The sequence below is a fragment of the Mastacembelus armatus genome, chromosome 20 (assembly GCF_900324485.2).
Source record: "Mastacembelus armatus chromosome 20, fMasArm1.2, whole genome shotgun sequence".
Lineage (NCBI taxonomy): Eukaryota > Metazoa > Chordata > Actinopteri > Synbranchiformes > Mastacembelidae > Mastacembelus > Mastacembelus armatus.
The window spans coordinates 4,762,375-4,780,801 of record NC_046652.1 but is presented as its reverse complement, the minus strand read 5'-3'; the positions used below and the strand labels follow the sequence as shown (position 1 = coordinate 4,780,801).

General features: G+C 37.7%; 1 protein-coding gene across 10 annotated transcripts in view; it reads right to left on the bottom strand.

The window, feature by feature from the left end:
* relch (RAB11 binding and LisH domain, coiled-coil and HEAT repeat containing) overlaps nt 1–18,427 on the bottom strand; it is a 32,054-nt gene that overhangs the window by 12,959 nt on the left and 668 nt on the right. For 6 of the 10 annotated variants that reach the window (XR_003294775.1, XM_026292366.1, XM_026292367.1 and 3 more), the window contains exons 2-16: nt 13,174–13,263; nt 10,923–10,994; nt 10,724–10,779; nt 10,456–10,569; nt 9,928–10,122; nt 9,325–9,419; nt 8,716–8,854; nt 8,350–8,507; nt 6,631–6,706; nt 5,880–5,975; nt 4,881–4,904; nt 1,212–1,324; nt 988–1,078; nt 355–426; nt 96–236 (exon numbers count right to left, since the gene is read on the bottom strand). Coding sequence is in view for 9 of the 10 variants with exons in the window: in XM_026292366.1 (XP_026148151.1) it covers nt 96–236; nt 355–426; nt 988–1,078; nt 1,212–1,324; nt 4,881–4,904; nt 5,880–5,975; nt 6,631–6,706; nt 8,350–8,507; nt 8,716–8,854; nt 9,325–9,419; nt 9,928–10,122; nt 10,456–10,569; nt 10,724–10,779; nt 10,923–10,994; nt 13,174–13,263 (1,532 nt within the window). In the remaining variant the exon portion in view is untranslated. The remainder of the gene's footprint in view (nt 1–95; nt 237–354; nt 427–987; nt 1,079–1,211; nt 1,325–4,880; nt 4,905–5,879; nt 5,976–6,630; nt 6,707–8,349; nt 8,508–8,715; nt 8,855–9,324; nt 9,420–9,927; nt 10,123–10,455; nt 10,570–10,723; nt 10,780–10,922; nt 10,995–13,173; nt 13,264–18,427) is intronic. The other 4 variants (XM_026292368.2, XM_026292370.2, XM_026292372.2 and 1 more) reach the window with 2 other exon arrangements.

Below are 18,427 nucleotides of genomic sequence, written 5' to 3'. Positions count from 1 at the left end.
AACAAACAAACAAACAAAAAAAAACAAACAGGTAAGAACACTGGCAAAAAAAAACAAAAACAAAAAACAAACAAACAAACAAAAAAAACACATACCTGGGAGTACTTGTCAGGATCATCTATGTAACCCATGATAATACCCAGACTTTTGACTACAGCTTCTCTGACCAAGTCAGCCTTATCCTCAGCAAGCATCTGCTGCAACATGGACAACACCAGGGAACTACGGATCTCCTTCTATAAAGACAGAAAGATGGTGAATATTTTATTCAACTATATGTCTATATTTCAACTATATGTCTATATTTCAAATAATAATATAATATAATAATGAATGTACATAATACACTCTTACGGGCAGGTATGGCGCTAAGGCTCCACAGGACTCCGCCACCAACAATCTTCTCTCTGGATATTTGTGGTTAATCTGTGCAGCAGCAGAAGAGAACAAAATATGGAGAAAGAATGTGGAAAGAAACAGAGGAAGAGAAGTTGAAAGGAAGCAAGAAGCAGACTGGAGCAGCCACAGTGGAATGGAAACAACCGACGTACCATCAACATCCTGACCCTGTGGAAACCACTATTTGTCTGTCTAGGCTGATTCTCAGCCTCCAAACTGCTGGCAGCTGTTATTGCTTGGCAGTAGATTTTGTTTATAATAAATATGTTGCACAAGGTTACACAGGTGGCAGTGAAAACAAAGTAGTAGTTATATATATATATATATATATATATACACACACATATATACACGTATACGTACTGTATATACGAAAGAAGTGACAGCAAATTTCAAAAATCAAAAAAATGTAGTGACACCACTTTCTAATACCTGCTTGTAGCATTCTTCCCTTGTATTAAAAGAACATATGTGAACAACGACAAAAGAAAAAAAAAAAAACAGCCATGGGTAATATCACTGAAATGAAAAAGAGAAACATTAAATACAAAATCAAACAGAGTGACATATGTAGTTTATGTACAATACCTGCTCCCAGCACTGAGGAAGTAGTTCAGCCTCAACACGCGTGGGACCCACATGCCTTGCAAATGCAACACATCCTGTCAAGATCATTTGTCTTAGGAAACACACAAAGAAACATATGAAAACACAGTTAGATAAACTCATAATGTGTGTATGTATGTATATATTGGTAAAAAGATCAATCAATATAATATTTTTTTCTTGTCTGCACATAAAAACATGCACACCTCTGCTCATCATCTGGTCTCTTAATTAAGTTGAAGAGGATGTGAAGGAGCTGGTCCCGCTCTTTGGGCTCTGGGTGAAGGCAGGCAGTACACAAGATGAGTGGAATAAGCTCCTAAAAAAAGAGAGGAAGAGAAAGAAAGAAGTGGCACCAGTTTAGATTACTTTGCCAAGTTAAGTAAATGGTATAACACACAAGGGTAGGGCTGTCTATAGCAGGTAAGCATGTTTGAAACTCTCTGGAGTGGGGGAGGACAGCAGAGGGGGGAAAGATGTATTTTAAAAAGAGGAGAGAAAATGGGAAAGTCACAGCGAAAACAGAACACAGGGAGTCACCTTTGAAACCAACAGGCGTCAATCAACACTGGTGAAATATGCTTACCTTAAGTTCCTAGTTGGTGTTATACCTTGACTCCCTTGGCTTTTGAGTTATATACAATTAGAGCTACATACTGTAGAAACTTAAATAGCACACCAGTTCCCAACCTAAAACTCAGCCCCATCCTAGAGTTCAGACAGAGTTTACAAACCTTCCAGTCAAAGGGTAGAGAACTCAGCAGCCCTTGATATAGGGCCTTCATGGCCAAAATGTGGTCAGCCCTACATTACCGCCTTGCACACCCAAATTAGAGAGTGCATGCAGAGATAAAAATATGTTTTTTTCCCCCAAACAAACCTTTTTTTTTTTTCTAGGAAGATATCATATTTTCCTGGCAAGTGGTGGAAGCAAAAGCAAAACCCCAAGACTAGATGGACAGATGGACCTGACAGACGGACGTGGATAAAGATAGGCTGTGATGAGTCACTCACACAGTGCTGGACTAACACTATGAAGTCGGTGCCATATCGCTTAAAAGTATATGGTATTTAAGTATCAGACAGTCATTTTAAGTGGTTGCTTTGTGAGTTCAGCATGGGTGAAATCAGTTTAACCATCAAAAAGCAGCACAATCGTGCAAATTTACTGAATTCAGCTAAATTTAACTGTCACATTTAATAACACTCTTCTTGCTCTGGCCTCTGAAAATACCATACATCTTGAAAAGAACTATTTTGGAGTCTCAACAGCCTGGGCCTAATAAAACAAATAAATGAATACAGAAAGAGCACACTTTGAACTTGCCAGAACCCACACCAACCCTGAACTATTTCTGTGAGCTCCTGTGTTTTTGATGTGAAAACTTCTTCAGGAGGTTAAACATCTGACCAATGAAGGGTAAACACTGTGGGTAGGTTGAGCGAACAGCATAACGCTGGGTCCCAAAGGCCAGGGGGTCTAATGCTTTACTTCAAAGAGCAGAATTACAGCACATTTCAGTTCAAGGATCACTATATACAAAGGGCACTCATAGAATTTGACTTCCCACGTGTCTATTGTTTTCACTCTTCATTAGCCATACTAGAAGCAAAGATCTGAGTATGGCAAAGTCTGTGCATCTGTTTGTTAATGATCAGTTTTGTACACAGAATGACTCCAAGTGACTCTAATGATTGTCTGACTCCTCTAACGCTACCTGCAGACCAAAGTTAACACTTACCTTGTGAAATATCTCAACATCTACTGCATCTGCATCACATCTACATGAAGTTCCCCTCAGGGAACAAAACGATTTGTATTACTAGATCTTACCAATTGACAGAACCTGGTATAGATCATCATTATATGCTGATAACATATCCTACTGCTGTTGATGGTCGCCTGAAATTTCATCTAACACCACCATAAGCTTGACGTGCGGTTTTGAGTAAGTTATTGACAACTATTGAAAGTGTTGATATTGCATTTGTACAGACACTGATGTTCCTCTCAAGAACAATTACAGTAACTTTGCCTTTTCTTTGTGTGCCACCATCATCATAATTTAATTTGTTGAAAATTTTATGATCAGGTACCTTCAAAACAAACAACATTCCCATCTGTCTAACTGTGATTTGTGTTTAGTAGTAATTAGCAAATGTTAATATGTAAATATCAATATGCTAAACTGAGAGGGTGACATGATGAATACTAAATCTGCCTACCATTAGCACATCATATTTTCATTGTAAGCAGACTAATGTTAACTTTGAGCTCAAAAGGCCACTGTAGTGTAGTCTCACAGGCTTACTACCATGGCTGTATTTTTGTTTTTAATATATATGGATTAAAAAAAGTGAATTGTAACATAAAAACCTTCATATATTTCTTTAATTTAGGGGATGAAACACTTTTGTTAAAGTCAAGAGATGTGGGCTTCTGTTATGTCTTAATTAATTTCTCTATTGTTTGAATTGTCTTTAAGACTCACACTTAGACAATAAAATGTATAATATGTCAAAATCTGTGATTTAAGTTATACCATAACTCCTTTTGTCTTGAAACATGCCAGTGTTCTTTATCTTGCCAGTTGTTCATAATAAGCTACTGTTCAGTGCAGTATATTGAAAAAAACTGAAAAATGTTTAATGATTTACAATGTCTGATAATGCTGCCAGGTGGCAGGCAGAGTTTCAAGGCATCATTCCACCGTTTCAAGTCAAACACCTTTTGTTCTTAAGGGGGTGTCATATTCAAACAACTAAAGGTGTGCCTTCAATCTTATAGCGATTAGGAAGAAATTTCAAGAACTGAGCAGCTGTGCATGTGTGTGAGTGTGTGTGCAATGTCATGGTCAGTGAATCTAACGGACACAGTACAAAGTCCACACCACTCAGAATGCACCCCCTGAGGCATCACTGTTATGTTTTCAATTTCTGCCATCCTTTCCTCTCCTGACCTTTGTTAATCTTGATTTTGTAAAGAGATTAGGTTCTTCATAACTGTCAGTGGTTGAATAAAGCTACATTACCATGGTGATATGCAAAAGAGCCAGTCTGAGAACTACCCCAACCAGACTTACCTCTTTCAAACACTCCATTTAGTGTCTTGTATCAAGTTTCAACACTCTATGTACAAAATTCATGCTCAGTGCATTTGTATACACATTAACACACACAGACACAGATAGCATGCAAGTGGTTATGTGTATACAGAACACCTGCGCAGGTGTCTGCATTATAGCTTGCAAAGAGTAGTAGCTTATTAATGCAATATCTATTTTACAATCTTCTTCCTTTTCCCTTTTTGGAAGAACTTAACATTCAGCTCGTGAAAACAAAAGCAAAGACTTTCTTTAACAATTTGAGAGACAACACTAGGTTACGTCTTGTGATCTGGATTGACTGTGCTTGTCATATCAAGGGGAAAAAAAAACATCTTTGTTATTGTTTAGCAATAACATTAAGAGCGTTTTAATATTTTGCTAGAAAAATGTTAGATTAACTGAAATAGCATAAAAAATCCATTCAGACACATAAAGCGATTCAATTTTCAATGGGTAAAATAGACAATGAACTAACCAGGATAAACATACACTGGATTTAAGAGTACAGTGTAACACACACCTAAGGCTAAAACTGTATACTTTAGGTCATCGTTGCTTTCTAGTTCATTTTTTTGAGTGGCAAAGCAAGGTAGCATGCAACAATTAGCACTTTCTGAAATGAGAGTTATTGCTAATTACAAAAGTGAATAATCCTTACAAGTCAAAGCCTAAGTGACAGCAGTTGTAGCCTAAAGGAGTTGGGCAATAGGTCATTTCTGGTCTACATGTCATGTGGGAACCATGCAGATGAGTGCGTGAAAGACTCACCTGGCAAAGATGTGCAACCATTCTCTAGAAGAGAGGCATGCATGAGAGTGAGAGAATGAGTGAGACGAAAAGAGAAGAATAAAAATAAAACTAGTGAAGGCAGTAAGGACAGCAAATGTAAGAAGGGGACAAGAACAGCACAAGAGAAATGGTGGTGACACTGGCAACAACAAACAGTGCCATAAGGGAAGGTGAGATTCCCAACAAATAGATAGACACAAGTCAGCCAGACATTTGCAGGTTACGAATGTTACGAAGTTTGCTCCTATTAACATAGCAGATGTGTTAATGAGCTCTTTAATCCTACATTCACATGACCTGCTGTCAGAAAATAGTAAAATCTGTAAAGAGCAATAGGGGAAAAGATGCCCAGTGCAATTAGAACATTAGGTTTGAGACATTAGTGTGATTGTAACAAATCAGCAAGCATGACAATTAGGGCACTGCAACGACAATGCATGTTAGGTGAATTTTGGTAATGCCTCCTGACACAAACCAAGAAGGGGGTGTTTTTTTTTCCCCCCCAAAGTAAACAACAAAATTTTTCCAACAATACCAAATGGTGAAATGGGTGAATTACAAAATAAACAATCAATTTCAGTGGGTTCATTCAAAATAAAGAGCAAATTCAGAGACTTTTTATGGGATTAACCAAAACCATGATTGTACTGAACTGATAATATAACGTGCTAAAGATATGTTAATTTGCCAAATTATCACAATTAAGCATACTGGAAAATTATGCTACATATGGCACCTTAACCATGACAATGGTTGTTTAGGATTGGTTTTCTGCCATTCAAAGTCAGTTTGGATGGGGATTTGTCAGATGAAGATCACTGTGCTCTCCATAACCCTGCCTAAATTGTCACCCTGCTTAGCCTTGCTGCTGTGTGTGTATCTATTGGACGGTAACAGAAGAAGCCTGTGACGATGACAACAATGAAGGGGATACAGGGAGGAGAAGAGGAGCATGAGGAGCAGGGGAAGTGGGGTTACCTCTCGTTTAGCAAGAAGAACATTGGGGACAATGTGAGGAAGACAGCGGCCCAACATTAACATCACACTCTCCTCACTGTCTGCTAGACGAGACACCTGTAAACAAGAAATAATATGGCATGACGTTATATGGTGTATGTTATGATAAATGTACCGTTTCTTTGGTAACATGAAAATGTAGGGCTGTGCCAAACATCGAAGTTTATGCTGCATTGCAATTTAAGATTGAGCTCTATGATAAGAGTTGGCAATTTTTTATTTGATATGGACAGGTCTTCCAGCCAATCACGCAGCAGAAATTTAAGGCTGAGCAGTCATGTGGCTGGAAGAGAGTTAGAGCGTGTCAGTTAGGTTGACACACACAGCACGGAGCATGGAGAAGCAGCCAGCAGCGGCTCACATGCTAATGTTTGGGCTGCTGTTGCTGTGTAAGCCAGCCATTTATTTGGAAGTGACCAAAGAATTTAGTTTTTTTGTTCTTGTCAAAAATATTTAATATTTTAGTTGTAGATTCAAGATAAGAAATAAGATTTTGTTTTATTTATTTGGAGAGATGTGTGCTCTCCGGTAACAGGCTTTTGATGGAGTAAAAAGAAACCTTTTAGTTTGACTGAAATAGTCATATTTCAGTCAATAGTCACACAAATATATTGTGATATATATATATATTGATAATGACCGATATGAAAAAAAATTATCATGATAAGATTTTTTTCATATTGTCCATCCATATGAAAGAGTGTGTCCTGACCTCTGCCCCCAGACGACTGTCAGAGCACATTCTGCAGAAGGACAGCAGAGCTTGCTGGAAGGCTGGAGACAACTTCCTGAAACATCACAAACAAGGACCAAAAAACCATCACTACAGCACACACCACCTAATTTGTACTCCACAATAATTCTGGAGATTTGTAGTCTCTGTGAGTAGATTACACAGCAGTAGATTTGAACTGCACAAATTTAAAAAAAAAAAACAAACAAACACAAAGATCCTCTTCAAAACATCAAACCCCCTCTTATTTCTGTAGGTCAGAACATGGTCATCTAGTCTCCTTACCTTCAAATGAAAAAAAAATGTATTTAAAAGATCCAACAAGATTTTGTCTGTTATTTATTGTTATTCAGCTTCATTCAATGTCTATCCACTGCAGATTTTTCATTAACTGTTCTGATGCCAATAAAATAAAGCACATTTTTACTCTTGCTCTTTTTTTATTTAAACACTTTGAAACCTGGGATATTGAATGAGGAGTTCTCAGTCCAATGTTTTTGTGATTGGTGGATCTACAGGTTTAACCATGTAAGCAAAGTCATGAGAGTGTGTATTTTAAGTATATTCTTGTATTTCCCTGTAGCTGTATTTTTCTGTGAGCTTTTGAATTCTGCTTAACTTTCAACATTATGTGCTGTCTAATACTCAATGTTGACTTTCTAGGACACTTATATAACATTGCACCTTTTCCAATTTCTGAACTTTTTAGTTGTATTACATGTATTTGTACTGTGTGCCTTATATAACAAATGTTCATTCCACTGCCTGTGGAAGTGACACAGGATAAATTCCAATTTCCTCAATAGAATTTACACCTTCACTTGAATCTTTTCCTTGTTTCTCAGTCTCTCCCATTAAAAAAAGGGAAAGAATGCAAGGAAGAATGTGAGAAGCCAGGAAATTAAGAAATATGTTTTTTAGAGAATTCAGACATCCCTTTCTCTAAATTCAGTTAAATTGTATTCAGTTATGCACACATTGTGCACATTTGAATGTAAAGAATGAGAGATGAATAAAATGTGGGTACTCATAAAAGGTACCAGCCCTACACATTTTACACAGATCCACTACTTTTAACTAGATGGCGAATCTGAAAACAATTAACTTGGGAATCGTAAATTGATTCTAATATTTGGTAACTTGCTCTGACCTACAGAAAATGGAGAATTACATTCAACTGAAACACTGATAAAGATGTAATATCTTCAGATGTCTTTAGAATATATCCATTGTGCCCCCCTTTTTGCACTGTGTGGTAACTTTGCAATGAATGTCTTGAAGAGGATCTTTGTGCCTCCCTGCATTTTTATTAGTATCTGAATCTTTCCTCCTGTTAAGGGATATCGGTAACAAATGTTATACATGACCAAAAAAAAAGTTCCCACTAGGAACACTGTGGCCACTGTCAACTATCTCCATCTAGTGGGAAGGTTTAGTAATTACACTGAGGTGAACAGTGAGGCTCAAGCTGTTGCCAATAGGAACACTTAAGTTATGGATTTGTGATTCAGATCTGGCAAAATCTTATTTATAACTTTAAAGAGCAATGCACCAATACAACATCACTAACACAAGGACTGTCATGTGGCAAGGAAGATGATGTTTAGGACTGCTAAAACAACATATACTGTATGTTTTTGAAATTTTGCATAGTCTATTGGTTTTGAACGCATCTCGAATGTCTGTATTTCCACTCACCTGTTTGGCTGATCAAACACGACTGGAGGCCGACTCTTAAGCTTGCTGTGGGACTGTGGGTGGGACTGTGATGTCTTCTCAGTAGAGGGAAGTTCTGGGCTACTTTCAGGCTCTGAAACCCCTCGAATGTCGAGGTACTGACCATTATCTGTAGGAGGCTGTGTAAGACCAGAATGAGTTAGGGTCAGTTAATGGGTTATGTGTGATGTCATAGTTAATCAAGAAAACCACAAACACACTTGAGTCTTTTCAATGTTTGGTTTACTTTCTTTCATTTTTACTACTGCAGGATACTGGTACCATTAACATTGTATATCTGGCATAAATAAACAGTTTGAGCCCTACATTCTCAAGCTGATAACATACCACAGATGGAGGGTCAACAGAAGAAGTGGTGGTGGTGTATGTGGTGGAAGAACAGGAGGGATTAGTTGTATTTTGGGGTCCCACGTCCAGACTGGATAGAGGTGGGCTAGAGACCGTCCTTTTCAGTGTCTGAATCTCACTGTAATATAGAAGAAGTAAGAGAACCAGTCATATGTCTTATTGATAACACAGTGAGTCAATACAATAATTGCCTACCAATGAAAAGTAGTCTCCAGCTTTATACACTGCTTTAAAATTAAGGCTGGTGGTAAAGACAATTGGTCTGACTCTTAATGGTGGTATTGACATATTCTACATGAAAGGAAATGCAAAATCAACTTATGTATCAGTGCAGGGTTTCCTCTGTAAGTTCATGCAGCATTGGTGCTTGGGTGAAATTCCCAAACCACGTCCACCTCATGGTCAGATTTAATTACAATTATAGTAATTTTATGTATCATTTTCATTTACCTGGTAGTATGGTAGAATGTTGTCAACATTATAGCATACTAATAGTGGTCATATGATTATAGTATAGCGGTGTCTCCGTCTTGAAACGTTTTGCAGAGAATGATTAACTCATATACAAACACAGGCATTCAGACACACCTCTGTAGTTTCTTGATCTGCTCAGCAAGGCTTTGCTTCTCATTGTTGAGGAGGCCAATCTGATATTCCAACTCTTGCACAACTTCTGTCTGTTGCTACAAAGGGAAAATATATTATACAGCCATTCAAAAACATTAGTAGGTAAAAACTCTTCATGGGTTTGTGATATCTCAGATATTACTTACAGAAGCAGTCACTTTACATTTAGTTCCATAGACTTTAACTAAAACAGTATGAATGCAGAAGGATCAATTAAGTTTTTCATCATCATCATCATCTTTGCAGTTCTGGAGACAGCTTTCTAACCTTCTGATGTGGTGAGCAACAAGCAACTGACCTTCAAATCTCTCTAGGAGTGCTGCTGCAAATGCAGACAAGTTGATCTACATGGCAATTGCTATTTATACAAACAAAACGGGCTGTGTGTCTGTGTGAACGGATTAGTTATGGCTGCTTTGGAACAGCTACTATATAATTATCACAAAGCATTTGATGCAACAAAAGCAAAGCATGTCACTGAATCACTGAGTTCCAGAAGTTCAACGTGGATTAAAGCTCGGGAAGTACCTCACTGAATCCCAACACATATGTGTATACACCTACCTGTTGTGAGAGGTCAGGTTTCTTTGGGGTATCTTGGGCTATGCAGTTTCCTGGGAGATCGCCAAAGTCTACCCCTACTGAAACATCAACTGTGTCCCGAGGTGAAGGGAGAGGGGTGCCACAGTTCCTGTACAGCTGTAAAAGCCCTGGGGGTTTGGGTATGTTGAGGCCAACATCATCCCACAATTCAAAGTCCTGGAAACAAAACAAAAACTAAATAAATGAAATAAATAAACAGAAGTAAAATGTGTCCCAGGTGGTTGTGTCCTCTGCATAGATACAGCAGGACATGCACGTTCAGAATAGGACAACCGATCCAAGTTAATGAATTTATTTATGGTCACATTACCCTACTACAGCTGTGAGACCTGCTCCCTCATGCAACTCTGATAGCTCATATTTTGCCTTGGCAATAAAAAGCCTATAGACTCAAAATCAGTGAGAAATAATAAAATGATAAAAGGTGAACTCCATTCAGGCACTTGCCAGCCTATCTTTAAAAGATGAGGCAACCAGGAAAATCTTTACCTGATCATCATTTTCATCAGAAAAGGTGATGGATGAGAGTTTGTATTCATTTTTTAACAAGTATTCATTCACAAGAAAGTTTAAGGCTCTTTTCTCCAGTGGGCGTATAGGCTCCTGAGGAAGACAAGAAAAAGAAGCTGTTAAATTATCCTCTCATAGTGATACCCCCGTAGGGGTTTAAAGGAACACAACTAATCCCTCAATTCATTTAAAAATAAAAATTCAAATTTACACATCTTTGATTTTTCAACACTTAAAGATTCCCCACCTGAATTTCAGGACTTGACTTGAAGTTTTTCCTCTCCTGAGAGGGCACTTCACTCTCTAGAAAAATTTAAAAAGTACTAGATCAGAATGAAAGGATGCCAAGTGTTATTCAACTACAGCAATTTCTCGTAGGAAAAAAAAAAAGGGAGAAATCTGTAGCCAAAGAAGGTTCAGGAGGAGAAGTTAAAAGTACGCCACACCTGCTGCCTGAGTCAAGTTGGCGCGCAGAGCCTGAATGGTCTCCTTTGCTTTCCGTAGCTCAAACTCCAGCACTGGACAAGAAGTGACAACACACACACACAAACACACACGCACACACAAAGGAAATGCATCCAACCAGACAGGGAACAAACAAATAAAACAAAGATGGCCATGAAAACAAAACAACCACACAAAGGATCATAAGTCATAAAACAAATCAAAAAAAAGAAAGCATGCAAATCATGGGTCTAAGGAACGCATGCAGCAGAGGATCATGGTGAAGCTTGCTGGATGACGGTCTTTTGGATGACAGTGTGTGTAATGCTTTGAGACACATCTCAAAATTTCCTGCCCTTGTTTTTCTTCCATTTATAGCACTGATGTGGCTGATTAAAAAATGGACATCCAAAGTTACAGTTGTAGCTGAGCACATCAACTCAAGCTACTAAAAGGTAGCCTTGATAATCTAGGAGCTGTCTGACAAAGGATTTTTTTATTTTTTTTACTAATAAGCAATTTAAAATTTTGGTTTCAAGCCACTCAAAGGACATTGCTCAGGTTTTTACTTAACACTTCATCACAATATGAACAACAAAATAAGGTATATAAGATGTTACTTGTATAGCTTTATTTTCCTTGGTTTCATTTAAAAATAATCTCATTTATATTAACCAAAGGAAGTAAGCTGCTTCTGAAATATTATGTAATCAGAGCCAGCAGATATTTTAGATGTTTTTTTTTTTTTAATTTGTACACTGAAAACTAAACTAACATTGAATAAAGAAAAAGAACACACAAGATCTTGGACATGTTTTGATTTAAAAAAAAAAAAAAAAAACACACGCAAAATTAAGAAGCAATGGAGCAGGAAAACTATGTTGCATGACTGTGCACTGAAAATCTGCTATCTGATCTGATTCCGATTTAAATTTTTTAAATCCACCAAAAGGGACATGTGAAGAGTAGGTTATGATCATTTTGTATTTCTTAATGATCAACCAGGTCATTTTACAATTACATTTACCAAAGGAAATATGACCAACAAGTAGAGAAATATGCAATATAGCTATTCTGACTTCATCATCCCTAACATTTGCAGCAGAGCAAGAGTGCACAGGATGCAAGTGTAACAAAATGGCAAAAACAATAACTGAATAACGGGAAGAGAAAAAAGCAAAAAAGCAAAAAGCTAGTCTGGATGGAGTGACTTGTCCAGTATCATTAACTGGGGTTTGATCAACGTCAGGAGAGAAAGCCAGAAAACCCAGAGTCAGACAGCTGGGGGCAGGCATTTAGGAAGAAGAACAGGTCGGAAGGGATGAGAGTTGGGCTGGGTGAACAGGTGAGAGAGGAGGAGTAGGTGCCAGATTGGAAAACTGGGCAGTGTGTGAATAAGTCCTTTTTAAGAAGATGCGTAATTTGCAGATGGGAGCATGAAACCAACAACTCTGCTGCATGGTATTTAGTGCACCGTCTGCTTTTCCTTAGCTGACAAACATCCCAGAACATGAGCAAGTTCTTTTCCCCAATTACACATTAGGTGTAAAAAATATACTTAAAAAGCTATATAAAATAGCAATCCTTTCTCTACTTTCAAAACGCACGTTCAAACAAGTGGATGATAACAGAAAGCTGGCAATGGATGATGCTAAACACTGTACTATGGCATTATGTGCAGGGCGTATCGTTTTAATGTTAAAGAGTTTAAAATAGAAAGATTAAAGTAAGAGGCAGATTAAGTAACCATACTATTAATGGTCCAAGCATGAAAGCACTGCCAATTGTACAACAGCTTTTAGATTTTTGTGTTTTCTGTTAATTAACAGTATAAAAAAAAAAAAAAAAAGAAGAATCATCACATAGCATCTGAATGAACAAAGTGTCTTTAACAGAGCAGCTCATCTCAGAACCAGCATTCTGTGAGGCACCATCAGGGTCAGACTCGAATATTCATATATTTGAATTAAACTATGTAATAGTGTGTTCATGAAAGAGCCCACAGGGTAAATGAACTCTAATTTCAAAAAATGTTGTGATCTGTACCAAAAATACCACAGACTGAACCAACCAACACTGAAACCTCTATTAAAATGAAAAATAGAAACATACTCAGTGCTGGTGTTGACAAAAACCCAAGATATTAAAAATGTTTACTCTGCTTATTAGCTTTATTTCTACCTGCCTAATTTTTATTACCCAAGGGTAAGCGAGATCTGTTGCTCTGAGGCCTGACAGTATAGCTTATCTTACCTGCCACCCGCTCGTCTGATTCTCGGTTGCCGTCATCTGAGTAACGAGCAAAGTCCAAGGAATCTAAGGTGCTGATGCTTCCTGCCCGATCTGATCAGAAACACAGAGACATTAGTTACACAAGTGTATAATCATATAACCACACAGTTAAATGACTTCAATGTCAATAAATCACATATCTTGAACATGTGACCATACACTGGTCATCAAGAAAGGTTGCTTTAGAAAACTTTAAAAGGTAATCTACACAGCAGCAGCCCCGCTGTGGCAGGGTACCAGTATTTTGTTTAAGGACTCTTAAACAGGCTAAAATCATGCTGACACAGGGCTTGAGTTAAATGATGGTGGTAACTAACCACTAGTTCACCCTTCAAAAAGCAGATATAAACTTTATCAAGTTCAGTAAAAATCACAGACCTTTGAAACTGCATAGAGAGATTACAGTTTACTCAAGACAGATTTGAGTCATGTCACAGTGGAAACCAAATAAATCATAAAATGTTAATTTTGCTGAGACCTTTACCTAATGGAAGCACTCATTAGGCTGGCCTGGTAGCTTAGCTCATGGTGCTAGTTTTCCTTGCATTGCAATGCAAGTGTGAGACTGGGCTATTTGCTCTCTGATACAGTAGAAGGTTAAGATAGATCTTGTATATGGTCTTGTTAGAATGAAAACCTGGCTTAGCAAAGTTATGGAACATTGTGTGAATAATTCAACTGAAATGAACTAATTTTCTGATCTGATAAAATCACTGTTGGTGCAAAAGTGGATATATTGTTTTAGTATCTAAACCAAGTAAAATAAGTTAAAATACACAAGATTTTAAAAAAAAACTTCTATTGTCAGTATTTCTTTCTTTTATGTCTTATTTTGCCTTTGGAGTCAAATTCTTATTTGGTTTCACTTGGTTACTTGGTATCATTCAAATGAACTAAAAAAATTTGCTTTGGTAGTTAAATCAGGAGAAATTTAAAGGTAAATATCAGAAAAACCAGTGTATGATAATGTGCCATTTTGCTAAATAACAGATGTTTACATAAACCCCTTAAATCTGGAGTGAAAGCATAAAAAGTGGCTTTTTTTTTTTTTTTCAAAAACGTCACAATTCAAATTGAGTTCAACTTTGAATTGGTAGTGTTTGTGTACATATATGTGGAAATGTAGGAAGGGTGGAGCTTCACAGAGCACACACTGACTGTTGCGTGTGTGTGTGTGTGTGTGTGTTGTGTCACTGTTCTGTCATGCTGACATCAAGATAACCTCTTACTTGCAACTGCAACTGTCCTGATAACGTCTATGTGTTTGTATATGAGAGAAAACAAAAAACTTTAATACCTCACTGTGCAGGAGTACATGTCTTTTTTGCAAAATCAAGTAAACAATAACGTAAACAAGTATTTAGTCTTTGCAGACCTTTCAGTTCTGTGCCTTCAGTATGTAATGTCTGGACTTTGATGCACTCCACCTCTTTACAGTATTCCTGCCAGGCAGGTTGTGCTTTGCAGACTCTCTTCTTCTAACTCTCTATACTTTCAAGTACAACTGTCACCATCTCCCATTCACACACTCACATTCAATCACTTCAGCATTTATTAGTGTGCTGAATAAAGAAAGCCTCTTTATTTTGACTAGGTAATAAAATGATAAAAATAATTATTGTGATGTAACTTTTCTTCAACAGAAATGATGTAAGACATGGTCGATACAACAACGACAGAACTGGTTCTGTCCATGTTTTGACAGAAAACACAAACAGCAAATGATGGTGAGAACAGTGCTGCGCTGAACGAATCACAAGGCTAAGAGAATGTTAGAGCACAACATTTAGGTTGATGCACACGGCAGCAGCACACATGTGCTAATGTTTGGGTACATCAGGAGTGGGAGCCTGATTAAATAGAAGATAAACAGAACAGAAAATGCATTAATGATGAAAACACCCAAACAGACACAGCCCAGGACTCAAAAGACGAGAGCAGTGTTGAGAGCCAGGGTCTGAGGACTTTAGTGGTGTGGAGATATTTTGGATATTTAAAGTGCGACAAGGAACAGAGTAGGATGCACTGCAAAACATAGGTGTATATTTGACAAGAATATATGAATGTTCCACTAAAAACTGCTAATGCAACTAACCTTTTTTTTACCACCTAATAAAATGCAAAACTCTACAGTCCCAGACCCAAGCAAGTGTGACACTGCACAACAGACCTAGTTCACTTATTTGGAAGTGACCAAAGAATTTAGTTTCTGTTCTAGTGCTAAATATGAAAGCTTTAATGTTTTAGTTGTAGATTAAAGATATAAGAATTAAGATTCTGTTTTATTTATTTGGAGTTGACCAAATTTAGTGTGATCTCCTGTAACAGGTCTTTGACTGTTCAAAATAAAGATTTTAGTTTATTATTGAAATAATATTACTGAAATAGTGCTTTGATTTGTACTGTGATGTATATCGATATTGACTGATATGAAAGAAATTATCATGACATATTTTTTTACCATATCGCTCAGCCCTACTCATTATTTCCCTGCTAGTTAGTGAAGTGCAACAGTTTAAATCAAAGAGAGAATGGATGTTTAGCAGGCATCCAACAAGCATTTCTTCTAAAGGCAGAGGATTTGGCAAGACTGTCAGCTGTTTAAAATATGGCTACATTAATGGGATTAAGCAATGTAAGAATCTGTCCAAGTGGTATTCATATGCCTAGTTTATACATTAATTGTCTATACATACTTATTCATTGTTAGACTGCATTGTTATAGTTTCAAAGATTTGATATTGTGAAATAAAGGTGGTTTATTTAGGTGGTTTGTCTACCCGCCTATGCATCAATTATAAGTGAAGTAAGTGCTACTTAAAGCCTCATGTATCTGTAACTAAGCTATTAATTTGCCAATATGAATTTCATGCGTGTAGGCAGTAAACTGTTGTGATTACAAAACAGCAGTTCCTATAAAAAATAATCACGACAGAACATATCACAGTTGCTGTGCTTACTAGCACCAGTACCAGTCAACAACCAGCACACAATAATAATTCATTTTGTGATGTGAGTCAGTGGACTTGCTAAAAAAAAAAAAAAAAAATGCACACAAACGCAGCATAATAAAAGGCCACAATATAACTAATCACCTTCTCACACAAAACTAACCGCCTGCCTCAGACAGAAGAAATGGTGGAGAGACATAAAGTGAGGGTGGCATGTGTTCTTGGGAAACTAACAGGCTGCTAATAAGAGACAGGTACAAATGGTAAGTTAGTTTGAAAAGGCTGAGAATGACTACATCTGAATCAAATAGACTGTACTGGTGTTATAAACCTTAACTGCCCTGACCTGTGTGCTGTGTGGTTGCCCTGGATAGGCAGGATTACAGATATGCAGTAAGTAATTTATCATATGAAGCTTCTGTTTGACCTATTTAAGTTGCAGATGGTAAGAACGAATTACATTTCAGATTCTTGTGCTAAAATAATATGGTTGTTTTCTTTTATTCCCTTACTGTCTTGTATGGAAAACACAGTGTCTTAGATATGGCCATGTGGCTATTTAAATATCATTGTATCCATATAACCAGCTCGCTATCATCAAAGCTCTTCACATCACGTGGGCATGTAACTACCAGCTGATGAGGGATGGACAGAGGATTGTTCATGCTTCCTTGCTACATATTAGTTAGGTGGTGAGAGATGCCGAGCTTTGCAATGTGGCTTAGAGCAACAGCTGAAACAGGATCATGTAAGGTACTGCAAGTTCTGCTATTGTTGGGACAACAAACAAACACATATTTTATTGTCACATTTAAACAGGGGTTTCATGCCCTTCATACTTAAGGAAAGAAATCATTTCACTGATCACATGAGGTCCTGGCTGCCTGATTGCCCTGCAAACAAAAATCACATGCTCATCATTTCTGTCTTCCATTAGCTGCTTCGTTTATTTCTATCTGCATATGGTTTACTTCACTTTTCAGTTTATTCTGGGATTTTATGTTTCTGTGATCCTTTGGCCTTATCAAAAGCTGGTCAGACTGTGAACACTGTTTTTCATGGCCTTCCTGCTCCTTCTACAACAGGAGAGTTGTTGCTTTTTAAACAGACCATAATAAAACATTCATTCTGTTATGGTGCTTTAGAGCATTTTGGGGTGTTGCATGAATGCAACCAGGCTTCTGCCACACACACACACACACAGCTCACAGTTTTGGTGTCTGATGCTGTAGTCTCTAAGAATACGTCAGGGTGGGGCTTCATTACTGACAGACAGTGGACGCAGTGAGTCTAAGTGGTCAAAGCCAGCCTCAGGCCAGCTTGACTAGACTCACACACAAGACCATATGACGGTCTCCTGACACATCAGGCAATTATCCATACTGAATCAAAATGAGGAAAAATCTTCCAAGACATTTCTTTGAACAGCTGTGACATTTATCTTACTTTTATTCAAGGTACTGACAGTGTTGGAGTGTGGGATGTTACTATTCTGAAAAAGAGGATACTAAAATCAATGGGATGTTACCTGGTTAAATAAAGACATTGAATATACTGTATATACATAGAGAGAGAGAAAGAAAGAGACATAGTGACATGGTTACCACTTGCATTGCTTTTCCATTTGTTTATGAGCCTAGACACCCTTGACCAGTACACAAAAATATTATGCTTTGTCACTGGCCTGGTATAACGAGTTGGTACAAAGCAGCAAACATAAAATACAAACACTGTGCTCTCCTCCTAAGCCAGGTGTTGCAGGTTCACCCAGACCCATCGAAATCAGGGGGCGGGCACAACTTGCTATTTATTATAACAAGCTAATAACATCGGTAAATAGTGGTTTCTAACACGAGTGGTGATAGCCTTCAAATGTTTAATCATCAGTCTTTTGTTTTTTTCATATAAAGCCTGCTATGTAAAAATTGTTACACATGCCCATAACGTAGATAGAGGTATAGTGTACGGGTTCAACCCGGTTCTGTCTTTATATGAGCAGGTGCAGCTGATCCTTGTGGTCTACAGAGAATGGACTTTCCAACAGGGCTCAAACACACTATAGTGATCATTATGCCTGTCATATTATCACACATCCGTCTTCACAAATCATTTGTGAGCAGCAGCTACCTAGCGGGATATGGCTTAGCACACTGATGGGACTCTGTGATGCTCCATTGTGTATATAAGCCAAGACCGCGGACCCACACAACCCGTTTGTTGGCTGAGGGCCCTAAACCTCGATCGCAGGTGCAGCGAGCGGCTCG